The sequence below is a fragment of the Megalops cyprinoides genome, chromosome 2 (genome assembly GCF_013368585.1).
Source record: "Megalops cyprinoides isolate fMegCyp1 chromosome 2, fMegCyp1.pri, whole genome shotgun sequence".
Taxonomy (NCBI): Eukaryota; Metazoa; Chordata; class Actinopteri; order Elopiformes; family Megalopidae; genus Megalops; species Megalops cyprinoides.
The window spans coordinates 62,979,465-63,002,160 of record NC_050584.1 but is presented as its reverse complement, the minus strand read 5'-3'; the positions used below and the strand labels follow the sequence as shown (position 1 = coordinate 63,002,160).

The following is a 22,696-nucleotide window of genomic DNA, read 5'->3' as shown; positions in this document are numbered from 1 at the left end:
CGATATGTTTCAGCCTCGTCTGTTTTAAAGCATGTTTTCTGATCTATACAGTTAATGTTACGTGACGGCTGCACATACGAATATCAGTTTCCCACAGCGTTCCACCTCATTCAGCCCATTGGGTGGTACTTTAAAAAATGAATAGGTAATTCTACACTTGATTCGTCTTAATCACGAGCAGACCTAAATGCTCTTGTTATCGATGAAGACTATGGGAGCTGATATCCATGGAATTAACACGAGCTTGAATTCCACTTACGACGATTCTACGGGGATCAGTGGCACCGGCGTAGCTTTTCCAGGATATATCATGGTTATCCTGGCCGTGCTCATGGTAACTCTCGTAGTTGTAGTCGTAGTTGGGAACGCACTGGTCATCCTCGCTTTCGTGGTGGACAAGAGCCTCCGAAACCAAAGCAACTACTTCTTCTTGAACCTGGCGATTTCAGATTTTCTTGTGGGTGAGTATAGTTGGAATGGCACTCACATTCTTCGCTTTTATAAAATTTTATAACTACCCATCTTCGCATGCGCAACCAATGTGCAAAATGAAATGAAAATACCCCACGCGCTCAAAAAAGATCTGTAAAAGGTGTTTTAGTGACCCATATGCATTCTGATTCGGCATGAATGTAGTCATATAGGGGGGCTAATTTATGCATTTCGTTGTTTTATTGACCTGATTTGATCTGGTTTTTAAGCGTCATTAGTTTTATTTAGTTTTGCTCAGACTCGGTACTCGTACGCAGTCACGTTCTTTGCAATCGTTTAGCAGACGCTCTTATCCAAAGCGACTTCCAACACAAGAGAACATAATTTTTGGTTATATTGATTAAATGTTAACATAATGTAACTTCATGCTTGTGACTACTTAGCGTTTTCATACGGCTCTATCTCTTCGAAACAAAATGCCTGTTGAGGCAAACACTGAAAGTAAACATACAAAAAAAAAAAAAAAATCTCTATCCAGCAAAACGAGATTTGGGGAGGTGGCACCCCTAGAGAGAATGTGTCATGGCATGGTCATAGCTGCCAGTATTAAAAACCCTTAACATGTTGTGGCTGTGCGTTTTTAGACCCGTTTGCTTTCAAGCTTTTCCATTTTTCGAAAAAAAAAATGGAAAATGGAAACGATTTTAGTAACAGAGCAGTCAAATTATTTGATGTTTGTCCCAAATGGCTGGAAGCAGTCCAATACAGTACAACAGCAGATTCTGTCACTTACACAGATATGCATTCTATGATTGTTCCACCTGACTTGACTTTTTGGCGAATGTCTAGTTAAGTCATTAGTCTAGTTAAGAAGTACCTACAAAAATCACCGATAATTACCTCACCTCACTCGAAGTGATAAGATTATATTATGTATGGAATCTTAGCACTAACTCTGCATTCGCACAGCTAGATTGATCAATTCCCAACATCTTAAATAATACAAATATTGAAATTAATACTTAATTACCTTGGAATATATTTATATTGTAGCTTTAACAGCGTTTCGTGTCTGAGGGTGGGGGTGTTGGGTTGCCGGCCCCCCCCCCCCCCCCCCCCCCCCCCCCCCCCCACACACACACACAGGGGATGCACCAGAATTTTCATAACATAATAGGAAAGGTGGAAAGGAAAGGAATTACTTAACCAATTACCCAGGGGCTGGCAGTTTGGGAATTGGGACACCGCGGAATCTCTCCTAAAGGTCGTGTCTCCTACAGTAGTCTTCCTATTGCTGCACTTCGCTATTTTTTATTTATTTATTTGTTTATTTATTGATTGATTGCTTTTTTCGTCTTGATCGTACGGAGGAGAGACTGCCCTCTACTGGCCCACCAATATCACATCCAGGTGCAACCTGATTTTTTCCAGGAATGTACCGAGTCTTATCAAAGTACTTAAGAAACCCATCCACACTAAGCTTCAGGTATCAGGGAGGAGAAAAGCTACAGAGTGGTGTGGCGGCTGGTCAATGATGATGTTGTATGTTGCAACAGGTGCTATTTCAAAAATGCACTGCTTCTTTCTGTCAGTGATAACGAATTGCATTTTCTATCACCAACACCTACAAAGAAATTTTAAAATGGGACGACCGTTACATACTCCTCTGAATTAAAATGCTAAGCTAGGCGTATCCGGCGGTCCAAATGTGATAGTAGCCCATTGAACTGAACCCGAACCTCCAAACGTTTCGCGCACTTTAACTCACGAAAGCAATTTCTGACTGACCGCGCTTCTAAGTGGCGGTTCGAAACAATTGGTACACCAGCTGCCCCCTCCCTAATTAATGGAGCTGGACATGACCCAGATCTCTAACCTGAGTATCTGTGGCGACAGCTTGCTGCGTCTCGTTGCCACTTTTACCCGTGAGCGTCTTAAGACGTAGCGCTGCCTCATAAGCATATCGGAGCTCATCACCCCCTTCCATCTCAATCTTTCCAGACCACCGGCAGCTGTTAACATCCTCACTCAGAACTGATAAGACCTTTTCATTCTCTTGTATTACACTTTCATCTCTTTCTTTTTATCTCATCACTTTTAAGCCACGACCTATCAACACTGTAAGCAAGAGCAACACCACAGGACACAACGGCAATAACCGTGAATCTTTATGGATGCGAACTAAATCACACCATTATGCATCATTATGTATATAAAAGCTAGAGGAGCTATGCCTTACTTATGCCAAGAAAATATGTATTTTTAAATATACGGCACATTGTCGTAACATTTGTCCGTGGAAATAACTTCACATTCTATACAGTACTGATGTATATGTAAATATAATTATTCAAATTGCACAACTCTGCGCTCCAATTGTTACTGAGTGGTTATGATGTGACAATGTGGCCATTATGTCCTTTTGCTTACAGCGATGATGTGGGAGGCTGAAAACTAAGGAAGTGAAAAGAGAACAGTGGTACTGAATATAGAACGGAAATTGACGAGTAGAGTTTTTAATGTTAGATGAGGTAAAATGGCTGTTCTTTGTGCTGTCCCTCAGAGGTTCAGGTGTGCACGCACACACACACACGCACACAGCCACACACACCCATCTGGACTTGGATTAATGCTGTGATTGGAAAAATGCTGTTTTTTTTTTTTGCATCCAAAATTCATAAAACACTGTTGCAGTGTAGACAGCCGCGAGGGCAGTGCTGCACCAGAAGTCTCACTTGTAAGTCGCTTTGGATAAAGCGTCTGCCAAATGAATTAATGTAAATGTAAATGTGTTCTCGCCTTGTCATCTCACCAGAAGCATAAACCCCGCAGAACAGCAGTGTATGTTTGCAAAAACAGCCATGTCATCAGTGCCCTCTCCCCATTCCCAGTGCACAATCTTTCATATAGAAATGAATACTTGGATGAATAATAGAAAAAAGTTCTGTGGGGGTGGGCAGTGGTTATGACCTTACCTTTTAAAACACACCGATTTTTTTCTCATCACTTTCTCATTCGATTTACTTACTAATAAATAAACCTAGAATATTTTCCATCATCTACCCCCTTTTTTTCCATATTATGTAAAAAGTCTGCTTTGGCAACATGAGCCAGCCTCCTGAAAAAGACTATAGTATGTCTCTGCCTCACTTGTGAGTTGCTTTGGATAAAAGTGTCTGCCAAATGAATAAATGTAAATGAATAAATGTTTATCATTTGGTTGACAATATAGCCATGTATTCTAGAAGAACCATCTGCCTTCCAGCTACCAGATATAGGTAGCAAAATGAAATGCAACAGATTAGCAAACATGTCTTTGTAGAGTACCTCTGAAGTAAGACCCATGATGACGTAACAATAAAGAACTGAATTAAGCATTGTTTGATTGTCTCTGGAAGAAAAAAAATTAAATGTGCAAAAACTGCATGACAAAAATCCAGGATAATTTGCAAGAACATAAGGATGTTCAATCTATGTATCTGAGCGCTCATAGCACATTATGTTATGTTTCATGGTACAGTACAAGGCATTACATTACATTACATTACATTTCGTGCATTTAGCAGATGCTTTTATCCACTGACTTTCAGCACAATAGGACAGGAGTGTATCCATTCAGTTTAAACGAGCAACAGTGTCAGACCAGGCTCACAACACTCCCAGACCAAATATGGCAGAGCTGAAATTAGTATCTTGCATTAGTCCTGCGTAAAGCCAGTAGGGTGGCGGGTAACAGAGTGGTTTCAGCAATGACATCACTCCCTGAGACCTGGTTAGACCTTGCAGCTGATAGAGCTGGGGGAAAATTGCCTTTAGCTCAACTGGTAACGACATTGGCCACTAGAATTTAGCTGTGTGATGTGAACATGGCTTCGGGTCTCACTTGTGGGAGTGCCAACCTCTTTCACGGTAATTACATGTAGCACTGCTGCCATGCCCTCAAGGGGCTCCATCTGAACTGCTTTAGTATAAATACACGCTCATTACATTACATTACATGCATTTAGCAGACACTCTTGTCCAGAGCCACTTCCAGCACAATATAACAGGAGTGTATCCATTCAGTTTAAACGAGCAACAGTGTCAGTCCAGGCTAACAACACTTTCAGACCAGTGAGTTTGAGCGTAACACTATTCCAGCCCTACCACAGGTCAACTTGTACAATCTGACAGAAGCCAAGTTATAAGCTTTGCAGAATGTAGCATTGAAAATTGCATTGGAACAGGCTTGAGAATTTGTATGTTGAATGTATGTAAGTTAGTCAATGTTTTTAATTTCCTTAGAAGTACTCTTACTCAGAGCATCTTAAATAGTTTGTATTTTTTTTTGGCTATTTACTTAGTTCAGGTCAGGTATCTTACTCATCAACAACGACTGAAAAAGGGCTACCCTACATGAGCATTAAACCTGCAATGTTTTAGTTACAAACCCAATTCCTTTAACACACCTCACCCCCACCAGCCCGCGATCGTGGATAATTTCCATACTATAATATTACATACATGTGTAATTTCAAGCGCCTATTGCCATCTGTTTTCGAAGATGTTTTTCCCAGAGACACTATAAATCAGTGCCATTATGTCAGATTCTGCATATGATTGCGTGGCGTGTCTGACAGGGTGCTTTCTCTGATAGTATGTCTGGCCTGATAACATGGTGTATCTGACAGCATGTTGTCTTCGATAGCGGACTGCCTGATAGCATGGTGTTTCTGATAGCTTGTCATATTTCATAGTGTGGCACATGTGATAGCGTGTTGTGTCTAATGACATGTCATTTCTGATGGTATGAGGTGCATGATAGCATGGTGTTTCTGATGCTGTCATATTTCATAGTGCGGCACGTGTGACAGCATGTTATGTCTGATAGTGTGTCGTTTCTGATAGTGTGACATATCTGACGCTGTGTCTACCAGTGGTCGCATACGTAAGCGGAATCTGGTAGCCCCGTCGCATCTCGCTGTCCAGAACTCTCTCCACCATTGTCCCCCTATGGTGGAACTTCCATGCCTCATCTGTTCTGCCGAGTCCCTCTCTGTCTTCAAGAAACATCCAAAGACACAGCTCTTCCGCTCTCACCTGAGCACCTGAAACACTACCCCTTAAAGCAGTGTTTCTCAACCCTCTCCTGGAGGGCCCCCTGCCCTGCATGTTTTAGATCTCTCCCTGCTCCAACACAGCTAATTCAAATGATCAACTCGTTATGAACTCCTGAAGCTGCTTAATAACAAAGTGATCATTTGAATCAGCTGTGTTGGAGCAGGGAGAGATCTAGAACATGCAGGGCAGGGAGCCCTCCAGGAGAGGGTTGAGAAAGACTGCCCTAAAGCTATTTCTCATGTCTCAAAACTGTTTCCTACTGAACCATATGTAAAAAATGTAATATAATGGTTTAATGCACTTGTTATCTCTACCAGCTAGCTTGTACCTTGTCTGGCCAACGATTGAAACCTGGTCATGTAATGCTTCTGATATTGTTGACTCCTTATGGTTTTTTGCTTGTGTTGTACTCAGCCTCACTTGTAAGACGCTTTGAATAAAAGCATCTGCCAAATTAATAAATGTAAATGTACCTTTCCAGGGGCCTTCTGCATCCCTGTCTACATCCCCTACATTCTGACCGGCCGCTGGATGTTCGGTAGGGGGCTCTGCAAACTCTGGCTGGTCATAGATTACCTGCTGTGCACGGCCTCCGTCTTCAACATCGTCCTCATCAGCTATGACCGCTTTCTCTCCGTCACCAGAGCTGTGAGTATGGCCTCTTCTAGCTTCATTCTGAGCAGGAAACTTCCAAAAGGAGGGAAACCTTCTTCAGTTCATGGTTTGGCTTTGGGTTTTGGCTGGCAGTGGAAGGGCTTGTTGCAGTAAACCCACCTACTTCACCCTACAGCAGCTACAACAACCAATGGGCCACACTCATTGTCATCAAAAAACTGTAGTTCAAACGTTAGTTCACCATAGACCATAACTGACTGTGATATCAGTGTTCACTGTTTAAATGGGGTGGCAGTGTAGGGGAAGCAGTGTTACATAGTGGTAAGGAGTAGGGCTTGTAACCGAAAGGCTGCTGGTTCGATTCCCCATTGGGGAACTGCTGCTGTACCCTTGGGCAAGGTACTTAACCCAGAAGTGCCTGAGTAAATATTCAGCTGTATAAATGGGTAACGTGTCAAAAAATTGTAACCTATATAAATCACTCTGGATACGAGTGTCTGCTAAATGCCAAGAATGTAATGTAAAAGTCAGCAGGTTTGATGTTGCAACAACATTAATGGATCAAATAGCATGCACCTCTCCATTAAATGGGTGTAATACTTTGCTGAAAAGCGACCTCTGTCCTCCCATCCTCTCTGACTGAAGGAATTGCAGTTTCAAGGGGGAGATGTGACTGATCTTCTATTTGGCTGCTCCTGACATTGTGGGTATTTCACAGAGTGACCCTGTGCGTGACAAAGCACAACATTAGCGCAAGTCTAGCGGCGGTGACTCAGACCCGCTCTCTAATGCGATATCGCTTCACAGGAGACCAGCATGGCCTTATGTGCCTGCCTTTCATTTCGAGATACCTCAGCTGCCCGCTCACAGGCCTACTGCTGGCTTCTGGCAGACAGCAGGAATATAACAACCAGTTCTGAAAGTAAGAAGCAAAAACGTATTTACATGATTCAAGGGTGCTTGTTTGTGACAGTTTCAAAACTTTCATAGTGAGTGGTGGGGGGGGTTTAGTATTTTTTTAGTTTGTAGTTCTTTTTTTTGTTTTGTAGATATAAGATATTTTCAACAACAGCAATTAAAACTAAAGCAGACTTGTTTTAATTATTTTTGATGTAATTTTGATTTCAGGACCCCATGTGTCATTTGGCTTGGTTCCCTTGTCTTACTTCTTGCTGTTTTCCTCATTTAATTAGATTAGGAATGTTTAGCGTTTTCACATTTTCAAATAACACAGTCTGTTGGTCAGGCTAAATGGTAATGGTATAAACAAAATAGTAGATAAAGAGTCTGACAACCTTATCAACATTAAAACATTGGTTTTTAAAGGGACGTTAATTAATGCATGTCACTTTGAAAATATAAATAATAAAAATGATAAATAAATAAAAAAGGGAACCTTGTGGCACAGATGAAATTTGTGGTGCCAGAAATATATGAAAAGACATGGAGAAAAATTCAGTCTTCAGTTGTGCATGACACAGAACATATTACATGTTTCCACTCTACAGCTGTACTGTGAGACAAGTCCTTCTCTTTTTCTGACTTATTCTTCAATAAAAACTTGAAATCCGAGATGACCTCTTCGTGCGTATGTAAAATATTGATGTAACAATCATGGATAATTTGTATCTGAGTATTCGTAATGTTGATGTAAAAATAATGGCATAACATCTATTTGAGCATGTATGGTATTAATGTCAAAATCAAGGGTGACCTCTATTTGCTCATGTACGGTAATGACTGAAAAACCATGGTTGACCTGCACGTGATTATTAACAGTGATGTTGGAAGCGGTGTTTACATCAGTAGGGGAAATGGTCTAGAGCCCTGGCAAACCTTTGTAAACCGCACTGGTCATGATTCTTTTATCAGTCTGTAGCTTTATAGTAAGCTTTGATTATGATATTGTATGAAGGGGGCCTACACATATAGATGGTGCTTCATGCCTTGGCAGCTGTGATATATGATAATTGACATGGAAACATGTTTTATTGCCAGCAGATAATCAACCTTTTAATAAGGGCTCTCAAACTGCTCACTAATATGTGATGGCAGTGTTCCATTTATGATGCTTCCAAATTTCATCCAGAATGATTAGCAAGCACCTGGATGGGAACACAGGCACACCGAACCATCTTTAATGGTGCCTGAACATTGCATCCTATTTCAGGATACAATCTTGTTGATTATAGTGTCTTTTTTCAGCAAAAGGAATCAACTGTCACTGTGCTGCTCTTTTCAGCCCTGGATTTAAATGATCAGGTATTTCACTCCGTTTTACAGAAGATGCAGAGATAATATGCTGATTGGTGAAGGTTGGTTTCATGTTACAGGATGTCAAAAGCAGGCAATGATACAATGAGATGTGTGAAATGACAATATTTGGATGCAGGTGGGATAGGAAATTCATAGCTGTTTATCAAGTATGCCTTTCAATGCAAAGCAATCAATTATGATGTGCATTGGCTTGCCCTTGGTGTTTGTTTTGTGTTTTGAATCAGAAGTATTCAGGTCTGCCAGTATCTCAGACCCCCGTTGACACGATTCTAGAGCCAAATTGGACAGGCCTGGGGGTGGAGGGTAGTAATTTATAGGGGGGGGGGTTGTTACTAAACATACGCCAGCTGGTGGTGTTGGTTCCACAGAAAACATCAGGCATGGCATGGTGGTGGCATGGTGGCAGCATGCCCCATCCAATTACAGCAAACACTAATGCAGAGCAACCGGCCTCACACATTTAACTTTACTGCTGTCAGACATACTCAGCAGAGCCTCTGTAAAACAGAATGCCAACAACGCCATAGAGGGGAAGTTACAAAAAAATTGTGTAAAATTAGGCAACATCAGCCACACAATGGCAGCGCCACGCAGCATTTGATGATGATTTATTTATGAGTCAAATTTTATTTTAACACGGACAAGCTGGATATGTTATGATGATTTACGGGTTTGACAGACACAGATGTTTGAACCTCGGATAGTGTTTGATGCAGTCCTCTCTAAAGCGCACTTTGTGATCGGTATGCAGCTCTTCTACACTGCATTTAATGCGACAGGTGTCTGAGGGGGAGAGCATTGTATGCATAGCCTGAGCGGAGTTGTTTACATGTCAGAGATGGTGGGTTGGGGGGTCAGGTTTTGCATAATGTCTTAGCCGAACAGGCAGGCTTACAGCATGAAAGCGGTTTGGCTTTGGGGCTCTTTGTGTTCTCGAGTTTCTCAGGAGCCAGGATATGGCAGCTGCCGTAGCCTGCTATACCCAGATAACGCCCCGGGCCCGAGCCTTCAGCTTCCTTCACGAAAACGGCCAATCTGGAGGCAATCACTCAGCGATCTGTCTCCCCCCGAAACAACAGAATATGCTGTCGAGCAATAAAGGAGTGGGTTTGGTGGCTACCCTGACGTTAAAAAAAGGGGAAAAAATGACATTTCTGATGCGGTAAAGGTCAAGTCGCTCACAGCTGGCTCTGTGCTCCTGCGGCGGTGGTGTTGGTGCCAGCTCCTGGCCGCAGTGACCCAGGGAGGGGCCTCGACGTCCCCCAGGCTGCCGGCGACTCGCCGCCCCCACGACCCTCCACCCGGTGTGCGTCCATCTGTGCAGGTTAATGACTTTCAGGAAACGAGCTCCCAGGAGCCGTCGCCGAGAATAGCCGTCAGCGCCGCACAGCGGCCCGGCTGGCGAAAGTTAGCGGTTCCCCTCTCCGGCCCCGGTGGATCCGTTATGGTACCGGGTGTGCCGGGCCGGAGGGTTGGCGGGTTGGCGGGAGGTCCACATGAGCGCTTTGACGCCTTGTTTGCCATGAGGTGACCAAACATGCAGCATTGATGCTAACGCCTCAAGCACATAACCACCGGTAGCATCTCAGCATGCACCACATGTTCTGAATTACTTACCATTTCCCTTCAGTGTGACTTTATTGAAACTGTAATGCGATTCTGCCATATCTGAGTAACCGCCTCCACCCCGCCCCCAAAGCCTGGCCGCCTGCACAGAGGCAATCCCCAGCTAGCTCGCCAGGCTGTGGCCCTCCGCATAGGATCAGGCTGCATCTAACACTTCTGGGCCCGGGAACCAGAGCAGCAGGATGTGTTTGTGAACGTGAAACCACCTCGTCACAGTGAACCCCCTCCTTCTTCCTCTCCGAACTCCGCAGCAAACACAGACCGCAGTTCACATAATCCGCAGAGGCTTTGGATGTTTTCTCTTTCTCTTTTTCAGTTTTTTTTTTTTTTTTTGCCCTCGTGCACGCACGCAGTGAATCGATGTCGGGGAGAGACACCGTATCATTACGCCCTTTTGTAACGACCCAGCTGCTCCGTCACTCTCAGCTGTCTCCTCGGTTCTTGAAGTGAGAGTCGGCGTTCGGCGTAAAATGCGTTTTTTTTTTTCCCGCTGCAGCATTTAGCTCTGTTTGTGCTTCTCTCCCACAGGCTCTGCTCGTCTTACTTCCGACCGAACTCTGTTGTTAAGGTCATGATAATCTGTGACCTGAGATCTGACACCTGGATGTGACATCTATCTAACTGTCACGCGCTAGGTCAGGTGCGTGTGGTGCGTGTGGAAGTGTTTGTGGCACTGAAACAACACAAGCAATTGTTCGTTTTTTTTTTTTTTTTTTGGTCTGCTAATTTGTCACAGCGTCTTGATCCTGCACGTGGACTGAATGTCGTATCAACCTCGATCTCAGAGGGGGAGAAGGAGATCACAGTGTTGTGAAGTGATAGTGAGGCAAATGTTTGCCTTGTTGTGCCAAGGCGAATGCATTTTGAAGCCTTTAGACAGAGAGGATAGGAGGACAGAGGTCATTTTTCAGCCAAGTATTAAGCCCATTTAATGGAAAGGTGCATGCTGTTTGATCCATTTATTTTGTGCAACATCAAACCTTCTAAAAATGACATTTACATTATATTAGTGGCATTTAGCAGACACACTTACACAGTGTGACTTACATAGGTTACAATATTTGCATGTTACCTATTTATACAGCTGGATATTTATTGGGGCAATTCTAAGGGTTAAGTACCTTGCCCAAGGGTACAATGGCAGTGCCACAGCAGGGAACTGAACCAGCAAGCTTTTGGTTACAAGTCATGCTCCGTACCACTGTGCTACACTGCCACCGTTGTATGATTGCATATATGTATATATGCGTATTATATGTATGTGTGTATGTGTGTGTGTGTGTGTGTGTGTGTGTGTGTGTGTGTGTGTGAGACATATATGCTGGAAATGACATTGGGTGAGAAAGAGTGAGAGACTCTAGCTGAGAAATTAATGATTTTTAAAGGTACATTTTGGGCTTGTTTTTCAGCTGAAATGCTGTAGATTTGATGAAATAAATAAATTTTTGTACCCAACTGGTTGTTCTCTTTGGAGTCTTAGTAGGCTGCACATATGGATAGGCGTGTTTGTCTCTGGAACAACACAACAAAAAGCTTATTTTTTTCCAGCTGGATGATGGATGATAATATGTCATAGAGCGCATATTTGATGGCAGAATTGCTAAAACTACATTTAGACTGTCTAATCTGTTGTCAGTTTTGCCCCATTAGTCTGGGAGCCTTAACCACCCAAATTTGTTCATTGTTTGACTGAGAAAATGTCTACGCTGTCTTAAAATTTGAGCTGGCGGGCTATTATTGCCTTTAAGCAGTCCTTAAATCAGCAACTCAAGGTGTCATAATTAGCAAATCTGACTGTGAGTATATAGACATATTAATATTTCATTACTGCTGTATATTAAAATACCGCTGTATCACAATCTTCATAACTATATTCTCCTTCACTTTATCCTGTAACCCTTTGAACAAGGCTTTCAGACCTTCTGAAGCTATGCTTTGAAATAATATTCAAAGCAATTCACAAAGGAGTTCTCCTTTAACGTGAATATTTCATTTGAAACAATCATTTTGAAGATTTGTGGAAAAAAATTGTATTTCAAAAAAACCTGCCAGCTGTACATTATAGCTAAGCACATATAGCCACACACGTTCCCTGGGTTTCACTTTAAGGAAATCCCCAGGTAACTTTTAAAGCACTCACTGATATGAGAACTAAAAGTGATGAACCCAAAAAGCCATATCGCTTTTCTAGTTCTTCCTCTAAGATGACATAGTAGCTGTAAAATTGATTGTGATTTAAACCTAAATGACAAAAGGCTTGTGGCATATCAAGCTTGTGCCGTGACTTTAGCTCAGTTGCAATGGTGTAATGATGACACAGACCTGTGCTGTTTAAGGTTGCACAGCCTAAACTTAATGTTGTTTGGTAAAAGTTTAAGACCGTATGTCCTTTGACAGCACTTAATTCCATTGTGGCAGTATTTCCAATAATCACACTACATTTCAAAGATGGCGCTAATGTTTTAATATCTGTGCACATAATCGCCTTGCCTATAGAATGCACTTTTGTGAGTTGTTCTGGATAAGAGCGTCTGCCAAGGTACAATGTAGTGCAGTTGTATCCTTTATTTATTCATTTCCCCAGCAGTGTGGCAAAGTGGTCAAACCCAAAGGGTGCCATTTTGATTCCTGCTGCTGCTCTACTTTTGGACTGGGCACTTAATCTAAACTGCTTTGGTAAATATCCAGCTGTATGAATGGATAGCATATAAGTGGATGAGGATAAGAGTGGGAAAAGAGCGGGAAAAGAGCAGCTGCTAAGCTAGTGTAATTCAATGCATCCTTATGAGGATATGCTACTCCCTTTATGCCATGAAGAACTCAATGGCGTGAAAATTATCTGAGTACTCAAAAACAAGCTCGGGGATAATTATTTCTCATCATCCACACAAATTCAGTAAAGCACATTCTCCTTCAAAAATACTTTTTTTTTTTTTTAACCGAGACACACTTGCCCTCACTGTGAAGCTGAGTATCTTATGTGACAGTTTAACAGAGGAACTGACACAGGAACTGAGTGTGGCCTCTGGCTAAAGTGTGAATAGTGTTACTGTCCCATCTGCTTGGACAGTCTTTGCAGTCTGGTGCCCATCTTGCGGTATCTCTTGGCAAATACTTTGTGCGTGAGACTTTGAAGTTTGGCACAATTCAGTGGTGAATCGATGGAGTTACTAACGAAATGATGAAATGTGTTTTCCTTGTTGTGTAAGTTCCTTGTTAAAAAGGAAAAGCACATATTGTTCAGAGTTCACTCGGACAACAAAATGATAGGTTAGCACAGGCGTGCATGATTGGTTGATTGCATTTGTGTGCATTTTGCACCATGTTTTCCCATGCTCACAGCTGCTTTATTGGTGTCTGGCCAGTATTCAGGAGAAATTTTTTTTATTTTGCATCTGTCATGACAACTTGCGCGCCGATGAATGCGAGTCATCTTCCTTGACCTTTCAGTGAAATGATGAGAGAGCCGTCTTTGATCTTCCAAATGCGTTTCTGATGGAGGCACCTTCAATGACTTAAAAAAAAGAAACATTCAATCAAAGGGACACTGGGCATAAGGGGAGAGGAGTATGCTCCCGTTGTATTTTCCTAAAAGCATTTCCCTCTGATCAGTTTGAATAGGTGCAGCAATGCCAGCAATGTGAGTTTGCCTCGCTTTTTGAAGGGGGCGCTGATGGGACTGGCTGCTCCAGGGTCAGGAAGGCTATGGGATCAATCCTGTCTGTTTTCTACCTCTCCTTAAAAAAAAACAGCAAAAATCACTAAACTCCTTGATGATATGATCGCCTTTGTTCCTTTAGCCCAGTAATTGGGGGGAAAGGGGGTCAGGGAACAAATAAAAAACCAGAAGTAGGAACGTTTAGATAGGAGGTAAGAACAGACATGAGATGAGAGATGAGAGCTGATGCCATCATCTTGAAAGAGGAGCGCAAGAGATCTCCGTCCGCCTCCTCTTCTTCTTTTGAAGTGTCACTCCAGGTGAGAACGCTCTTCTTTTGAAGTGGCTCATGGGTCTTAAATGGTTTGACATTCTGGGGAGGGCGTGTTTAGCAAAATCCACTGAGTACAAGCGTGGTCAGGCATGGGCTCTGGAGTAACACAGTGTAGATACCAGGACCTGGGTGCTGGGCCGTGGTCAGTTTGTCACAATGCGGTTGCGTAAACCGAAGGGGTGTGTTGTCATAAGGTGTCCAGGGGCATCCTTGTGTGGTCCTTTCAAAATAAATGAATGCGTGTAATGTAATGACTGAGAGAGGGGGCACAGAAATTAGTTCTGTTGGGAAAAATAACACAGCAAGAAGTGTGGCAGGCTGTTGTGATGGGTGGCACTGTGGCGTAGTGGTAAGGCACAGGGCTTGAACCCGAAAGGTTACTTGTTTGATTCCCTGCTGGGGCGCTTGCCTTCTGCACCCTTACACAAGGCACTTAACTCAGTGTCGCTTCGGTAAATATCCAGATGTCTAAATGGATAATGTGTTTAATTGTGACCTATGTAAGTCACTCTCTTAAATGTAAATCACAATGGCCAGGTTTGGGGCTAGCTATTGGGGGCTGGGGAGAGAGGTCCCAGAAATACTGAGTCTGCCTCCTTCAGAGCTGAAATGCTAGACTAGAATGAGGAAGATTAAAGTCTGCTTTCGTTTGTAACGTTCAAATTGTTGATTTTTGTGTCTTTTCATTTTGGTTCAAATTTGTTGGACAGGCTGTTATTTATTCAGTAAAACACACTTTGATAAAGCACAGACCATGCCTAAAATGTTCTCCACTCTCCAGCGACTTTTTCGACAGTGTTCATTTGCAAGGTGTGAAATTCCTTGAAGAGAAGAGTGGGAAACTCTTTTATCTAACTCTGTAACCATTTTCCTCAGATACAATCAAATCCTTTAATGCTAGTTTGTCACCCTGTCATGAAGGATGCATCTCAAATTCCATTCAAACCATTCAGTGTGCAAATGAAGTGCATTTGGCACAGGTGGTGTTTACAAGGGCGTTTTCTGGACCCTAGGTACAATTCCCAAAGCTGTTATCGACAACAGTGGTTTAAAATACATGCAAAGAAAAAACAAACATTTGGATGCTTTAGTCCAAGACAACCCATGACCAGAAACTCACTAAAGCTCAGTAAAGTGTATTGAACTAGAAGTGTATTTTTAAGGTGAGTCATACATTTTGGAGAGGAAGCCAAACTGCAGTAGAGGCTTTAATATCACTCATATTTAGGTAAACATTTACTGAAGTACGTTGGTTGAGGTATCTTGCTTAAAGGTACCGAGGATGTACCCTGGTTGGCTCAGTTCTTTTTGGCCACACTACTGTTCATGGGAGGGAATGTTACGTTTTTACATTGCATTATTGTCATTTAGCAGACGCCCTTATCCAGAGAGACTTATACAGGTTGCAGTGTTATCCGTTCATACGGCTGGATATTTACTGAGGCAATGCTTGGTTAGGTACCTTGCCCAAGGGTGCAACAGCAATGCCCCAGTGGGGAGTCACTGTAACAACATTTCAGTTGAGTAACTCCTCTACGCCACACCCCTGCCGTTTTACATTACATTACATCATTACCTTTTACATTTACATTTATTCATTTGGCAGACACTTTTATCCAAAGCGACTTACATAGGTTACAGCTCTTTACAATGTTATCCATTTATACAGCTGGATATTTACTGAGGCAACTGTGGGTTAAGTACCTTGCCCAAGGGTACAGCAGCAGTGTCCCAGCGGGGATTGAACCGGCAACCTTTCGGTTACAAGTCCTGCTCCTTAACCACTACGCTACACCGCCGCCCGACAAACTAGCATTAAAGGATTTGATTGTATTTGAGGAAAATGGTTACAGAGTTAGATAAAAGATTATAAGTTTCCCACTCTTCTCTTCAAGGAATTTCACACCTTGCAAATAAACACTGTCGAAAGAGTGGAGAACATTTTAGGCATGGTCTGTGCTTTATCAAAGTGTGTTTTACTGAATAAATAACAGCCTGTCCAACAAATTTGAACCAAAATGAAAAGACACAAAAATCAACAATTTGAGCGTTACAAACGAGAGCAGACTTTAATCCTTCTCATTCTAGTCTGCCAGACACACTTATCCAGAGCAACTTACATAGGTTTCAATTTTATCCGTTTATACAACTGGATGTTTACTGAGGCAAGTCTGGGTTAACTAGCTTGCCCAATGGTTCAACGGCAGTCCCAGAAGGGAATCCACCCAGCAACCTTTCGGTTACAAGCCCTGCTCCTTACCACTATGCCACCCCGCTGTTCTGCTGCTGATCCATAATATGAATGGCTGTGGAGTTTCCCCACAGGCTGCCCAGAGAGACTGAGACAGGGATACTGAGTGAAATGAGGAGTGTGTATTTCCACGTATTTCCGCTTATTTACACTAACCCTAACCCCAACCCAAACCCTCAAATCGAGTCAAGAGAGAATTTATTGTCAGCCCATCCATATACAAGTACAGTGTAGGGTTGGAATAACACACAAGACAATAAATAGACAAAATAACAAGGCATTAAATGGCAAAGTGGCAGGCAGAACAGTGGAAGTAAATTTGTAAACAGAATTACACCTTTTAAAGTGGCTATGTGCATTTTAAACCCTAAACCTAGCCCTAACCCTAGCCTTAGCCTTAGCCTTAGCCCTAACCCTAACCCTAACCACTACACCACACTTTTTAATTGGAATATGTTCTTCCTGTTTGCTTTCACCCTCAGGTGACCTACAGGGCTCAGCAGAGCATGACGAACCTGGCGGTGGGCAAGATGGTGGCGGTGTGGGTGCTAGCCTTCCTCCTGTACGGCCCTGCCATCATCTTCTGGGAGTTTGTGGTGGGCAAGAGCAACGTCCCCGACGACGAGTGCTTCGCCGAGTTCTACTACACCTGGTACTTCCTGCTCTGCGCCTCCACCTTCGAGTTCTTCTCCCCCTTCATCTCGGTGGCCTTCTTCAACCTGAGCATCTACCTGAACATCCGGCGGCGGAACCGGAGCCGGGCCATGCAGATGAAGGAGCGCGGGGGCGGCCACCACTTCCTCCCCTCCTCCCAGGGCTCGTCCGTCTTCTTCGTCAAGACGCGCAAGGTGTCGTCCAGCGAGGGCACCACGGGCACGTCGGCGGCGGCCATTGAAGAGGAGGAGGAGATGTCCCCCTCCTCCAGCTGCCCCAGCCACAACTCCCTGGTGCTGAAGAAGAAGGCCGCGCCTGCCAAGCAGAGGTCCGCCAGTGCCCGGGCCTGCCTGGGCAATGGTGGCCGACGCCGCCACCACCACGGCGCCGCCAAGAGGATCACGCAGCACTCGCGCCTCTCCCGGGACAAGAAGATCGCCAAGTCCCTGGCCATCATCGTGTGCATCTTCGGGGTGTGCTGGGCACCGTACACCCTCCTGATGATCATCCGGGCCGCCTGCAGGGGGCGCTGCGTGGACTACCACTGGTACGAGATCACCTTCTGGCTCCTGTGGTTGAATTCGGCCATAAACCCTTTCCTGTACCCTCTCTGCCACAGCAGCTTCAAGAGGGCCTTCATCAAAATTCTGTGCCCCAAACGCCAATCGGTGCAGCCTCAGATTGAGACGCAGTCCTGACAGGGTTGCTGCCAAGCGATTCCTGATCAGATTAAGATATCCCTCTCCAAAGAAAGCTGAGGGATGGAGGTGGGGACGGGAGGGATTCCTCCGGACAGTCAATGCTCAGCCCGGGCCAGAAGCACAATGTACACGGTAACAGACCCTAATCAAATGCAGAAGCAAACTCCTCTTTGTTCTCCGATGTCCATACCTGTGATGCATATGTTTAAACTTCCCATCGTTTCTGTCAAACAGAAAAAAAATTCACACGCAATGAGTTTATACTGTAAATATCCATTTGTCATATCTGCTTTGCGCCAACATTTTTGGGGGATGATGCTCATCTAGGTTGAATTAATGTGGTGGATTCTAGCAAACTCAGTTGTCCATTTTAAAAATCTCAAAGCAGATGAGAGTCACTCAAAATGTGTCACTCAATATGATGTTATTTTAACTTCTATCCAAAGGAGTGCGTATGTGTAGACACGTGTTTCTCAATGCTTTGAAGAAGTTCACCAACTGTATAAATAATGTGTAGTAATAGTTTCTGAACTCAGTGCATGTAAAATACAATGGAAAAGATGTTTGTTCCTAAATTACAGGATGAAATCGTAATGATAACTCGCACTCACACTGGATATTGGTAAACTATAAAGGGAACAGGAGGATGTGCTGAACACAGAACATTTTGTAAAGTATCTGTTTTTCTTTCACTCACCGTATGTGCCGTCTACATAACAAATTCAGTTGGTACTGTTTGTCCATTTCTTTGAGACAAAAGAGAAAAAAATAGTCAATAGCAAGGATAAATAAGGTCAAGTCAAGTTTTCTCTTTGTGAAGTAAAAGGAAAGAAAAAAAAAATCCAAGAGGATCTACAAGGAGAGTGTTTCCTGTGATTGACACGAATACAGATGCCACAGTAAAGGGAGCAGTGGTTGTACCAGCGCGTTTTTGGATTTCAACCCCCAATGGAGGAAGATGAGCTGGTTCATCCCACCCTGTCATATCTTTGAGATATGTTGTCGTGGAAAATTACGCTGTGGTCCCTATTTCAATTTCAGCAGGCTATCTCCATGTTTATCACAAGGCACGTCGCTCAGCGCTGTGTCTCAATCCGTACCGAGTCACATGTGGTGCCATTTTATCGTCATGGTGATAGCATGATGTGACACCACCAATCAGCATGAAAGCCTCATGACCGATGTATTCATTTCCAAGCGTGAGTGCTTGCCATGAGAGTAAGTGTTTCGTCTTTTGTGCGTGCCCTTCAAAAGATATTCGGGGTCGCATCACGTTGGATGTACAGAAAGGCAATTTCCATCCTGCCATGCTCACACCTGCCTTTCCTGTGCTTTGAAAAACAGGCCGCTGGTACTATACCTTAAAAAAGATGTCATTGGGTGGAAGAGGGAGGGGGTGCGCGCTCAGAGATTTACAATACATCCTTTGATATTTATGTGGTCTGCTACCCTGCTTTGAATGTATGTTGAAAGAACCTCTGGTTTCAGTTGCTCCAGCTAGCCTGTAGAGCTGTTAAAGCTGCAATAGCTGTCGAACGTCATCGGGTTATAATGAGTTCTCAGCGTGGATACATATGTTTGTAATTATGTGCTTTGTCTGGCCAGTATAAAGGACTCATAGCATGCACATTATGTGTACTAATAGAAAGGGGTTGTGACTTTACAAACAAAATGGTTTGTCTCAAAGTGAATTCGCCTTGGGTCTGCTCCATAAGTGACCTTGAATAATGGTTATAGAAAAACAGCATTGTTTTGATCTTTTTAACTGTTCTGCCGTCTTCTGTGTTTCCGTGAATATATGTCTCCGACCCTTGAAACTGAGAAAAAAGACAATTTTTTTAATGTACAGTAATTTAAAACTCAGAAACCATTATAGGCTGTGTAGTCCTTAATTTTGAGTTTTGTGTTTCCAACCAGTTTAAAAAGAACCATTGAATGCATTTTTCTATTAATTATTATTGCTAAGAAATTTGGAGAGGAAGATCTTTTGCTGTGGCTGTTTAGGTGAAAAAGGCCAGTTCAGTGCTTTTTTTCACTTTACTGTGTGCTTACAAACACATACACATCAGGATTATTCTTTCATTTGTCCATGTTTATGTTGGTTAAAGCAAGTTCAATGACCTGATTGTCAATGTGTTGTAGAAGAAGAATTTCAATTAAAAAAAGGAAAGAAGAAGGCCTGTCTCTTTGTTGTAATCCAAACTTGGTTTATCGGGACATTTTGGCTCTTGAAAAGGCACTTAAATGTAGAATTGAACGCAGAAAAGGGGCTAACACCCATGAATCAGAGACACACTTTAATAACAATAATAATAATGATGATGATGATGATGATGATGATGCCAGACCAGGCGACAGAAATTGCGACCAAAACAACAGAAATTTACAGAATATTATTTTCTCTAAGCTGTAAAGCAATGAACATGTGAATGCTTAATTCATGCAACTGTGCAAACCGAATGTTAAAAAAAGAGCAACAATTAAAGTGTTAAAGTATAGAGTGCATCCTTACTGTACTACCGTGTGTAAACTTGAATGATTTTAGATACAAGTTTTCTTGGGATTAGTGTATAAGACATGAAACTGATGAAAATTTCAAAGAGGGATGAATTGGTGGAGGAAAAAGTATTATATTGATGTGAGACGTTCTTTTCGCCGCTAGTGGAAAAGTCAAATATGATGTAATAACTGTTCGCCTCCACAGCATAAAATGAAGATGCAGGCTTCATTTCTACAGCCGAGGCTGCAACACGGGAAAGGAGATTGCCGATTTTCACTGAGAGGAAATGACCGCGATGCGGGAAGCAGGGGACTTTGTAGACGAGCATTCAATGCAGGATTACGGACAAACCCTGGCTACGGGGGCGTTTGACAGTTCTAACGAGTTGTGTGTTTCTTCCAATGCGGACGACCGTGATCCCTTTTCGCTACGGACCTGGAGGATTTCTTTTAATCATGTTGCTTTCTTTCCTCCTTGGGATAAAAATCATTCCGTCTTTGGGATTCCAGAGTGGTAGCGCACGTTCTAGCAACGCGTCATGTGTGTCACAAATTAGCGCGAGGCGGTAAGAGGAGCGAGTCGCGTGATCACCCTTGACTTTCCCCTCTTGACCTGAGATGCTGATTATAAGTACAAAAGCTCTGCCATTTTGGTATCATGGTCTTACTGAGCAGTGGTCACTAGTCATGAACAACATACGGGATAAAAAAAAACAAACAAAAAAAAAAATCAACCGTGCAAACACCTGAGCCTGAGACACGTGGGAAATATAGCTCGTGAAGCTCGTGTCCGTCACACTCTATTAGTATAGTTAAAATAATGGCGAAGCACTCTAATTTTTCATAATTTTCACATCAAACACATCCATTTTCTGACTCAGTTATTGATATATATTGCAGGGTATATTTCTCTGGATGACTAATATATTATTTTGATATTTAGAATATTTTACACAATACCCACGAGTCTGGCTTTTCTTGTTCAAATATTGTAAAAAAACAAACAAACAAACAAAAAAAAAACAGATTTCATGCACATCAGTAAGGGCTTCTGCTTTGCCTGACAACATGGCCTTTGGTCAGTTAGTGGGTAAAACCCCTCTCTCTATCTATTTTTTGGCTGTCAGTTCATAGATTTAATGGTGTTTCATCTCCTTGCTCGAGTGACTCCCCTTCATCTCGGTGGCCTTCTTCAACCTGAGCATCTACCTGAACATCCGGCGGCGGAACCGGAGCCGGGCCATGCAGATGAAGGAGCGCGGGGGCGGCCACCACTTCCTCCCCTCCTCCCAGGGCTCGTCCGTCTTCTTCGTCAAGACGCGCAAGGTGTCGTCCAGCGAGGGCACCACGGGCACGTCGGCGGCGGCCATTGAAGAGGAGGAGGAGATGTCCCCCTCCTCCAGCTGCCCCAGCCACAACTCCCTGGTGCTGAAGAAGAAGGCCGCGCCTGCCAAGCAGAGGTCCGCCAGTGCCCGGGCCTGCCTGGGCAACGGTGGCCGACGCCGCCACCACCACGGCGCCGCCAAGAGGATCACGCAGCACTCGCGCCTCTCCCGGGACAAGAAGATCGCCAAGTCCCTGGCCATCATCGTGTGCATCTTCGGGGTGTGCTGGGCACCGTACACCCTCCTGATGATCATCCGGGCCGCCTGCAGGGGGCGCTGCGTGGACTACCACTGGTACGAGATCACCTTCTGGCTCCTGTGGTTGAATTCGGCCATAAACCCTTTCCTGTACCCTCTCTGCCACAGCAGCTTCAAGAGGGCCTTCATCAAAATTCTGTGCCCCAAACGCCAATCGGTGCAGCCTCAGATTGAGACGCAGTCCTGACAGGGTTGCTGCCAAGCGATTCCTGATCAGATTAAGATATCCCTCTCCAAAGAAAGCTGGGGGATGGAGGTGGGGACGGGAGGGATTCCTCCGGACAGTCAATGCTCAGCCCGGGCCAGAAGCACAATGTACACGGTAACAGACCCTAATCAAATGCAGAAGCAAACTCCTCTTTGTTCTCCGATGTCCATACCTGTGATGCATATGTTTAAACTTCCCATCGTTTCTGTCAAACAGAAAAAAATTCACACGCAATGAGTTTATACTGTAAATATCCATTTGTCATATCTGCTTTGCGCCAACATTTTTGGGGGATGATGCTCATCTAGGTTGAATTAATGTGGTGGATTCTAGCAAACTCAGTTGTCAATTTTAAAAATCTCAAAGCAGATGAGAGTCACTCAAAATGTGTCACTCAATATGACGTTATTTTAACTTCTATCCAAAGGAGTGCGTATGTGTAGACACGTGTTTCTCAATGCTTTGAAGAAGTTCACCAACTGTATAAATAACGTGTAGTAATAGTTTCTGAACTCAGTGCATGTAAAATACAATGGAAAAGACGTTTGTTCCTAAATTACAGGATGAAATCGTAATGATAACTCGCACTCACACTGGACATTGGTAAACTATAAAGGGAACAGGAGGATGTGCTGAACACAGAACATTTTGTAAAGTATCTGTTTTTCTTTCACTCACCGTATGTGCCGTCTACATAA

At 43.4% G+C, this 22,696-nt stretch overlaps 1 protein-coding gene across 1 annotated transcript; it reads left to right on the top strand.

The window, feature by feature from the left end:
- The first annotated feature begins 211 nt into the window (after positions 1-211).
- LOC118772012 (histamine H3 receptor) lies at positions 212-22,115 on the top strand. Its single transcript, XM_036520246.1, has 4 exons — positions 212-461; positions 6,014-6,180; positions 16,776-17,638; positions 21,350-22,115. The coding sequence occupies exons 1-4, from the start codon at positions 212-214 to the stop codon at positions 21,975-21,977; spliced, it is 1,908 nt and encodes a 635-aa protein (XP_036376139.1). The 3' UTR covers positions 21,978-22,115.
- The last annotated feature ends 581 nt before the right edge of the window (positions 22,116-22,696 follow it).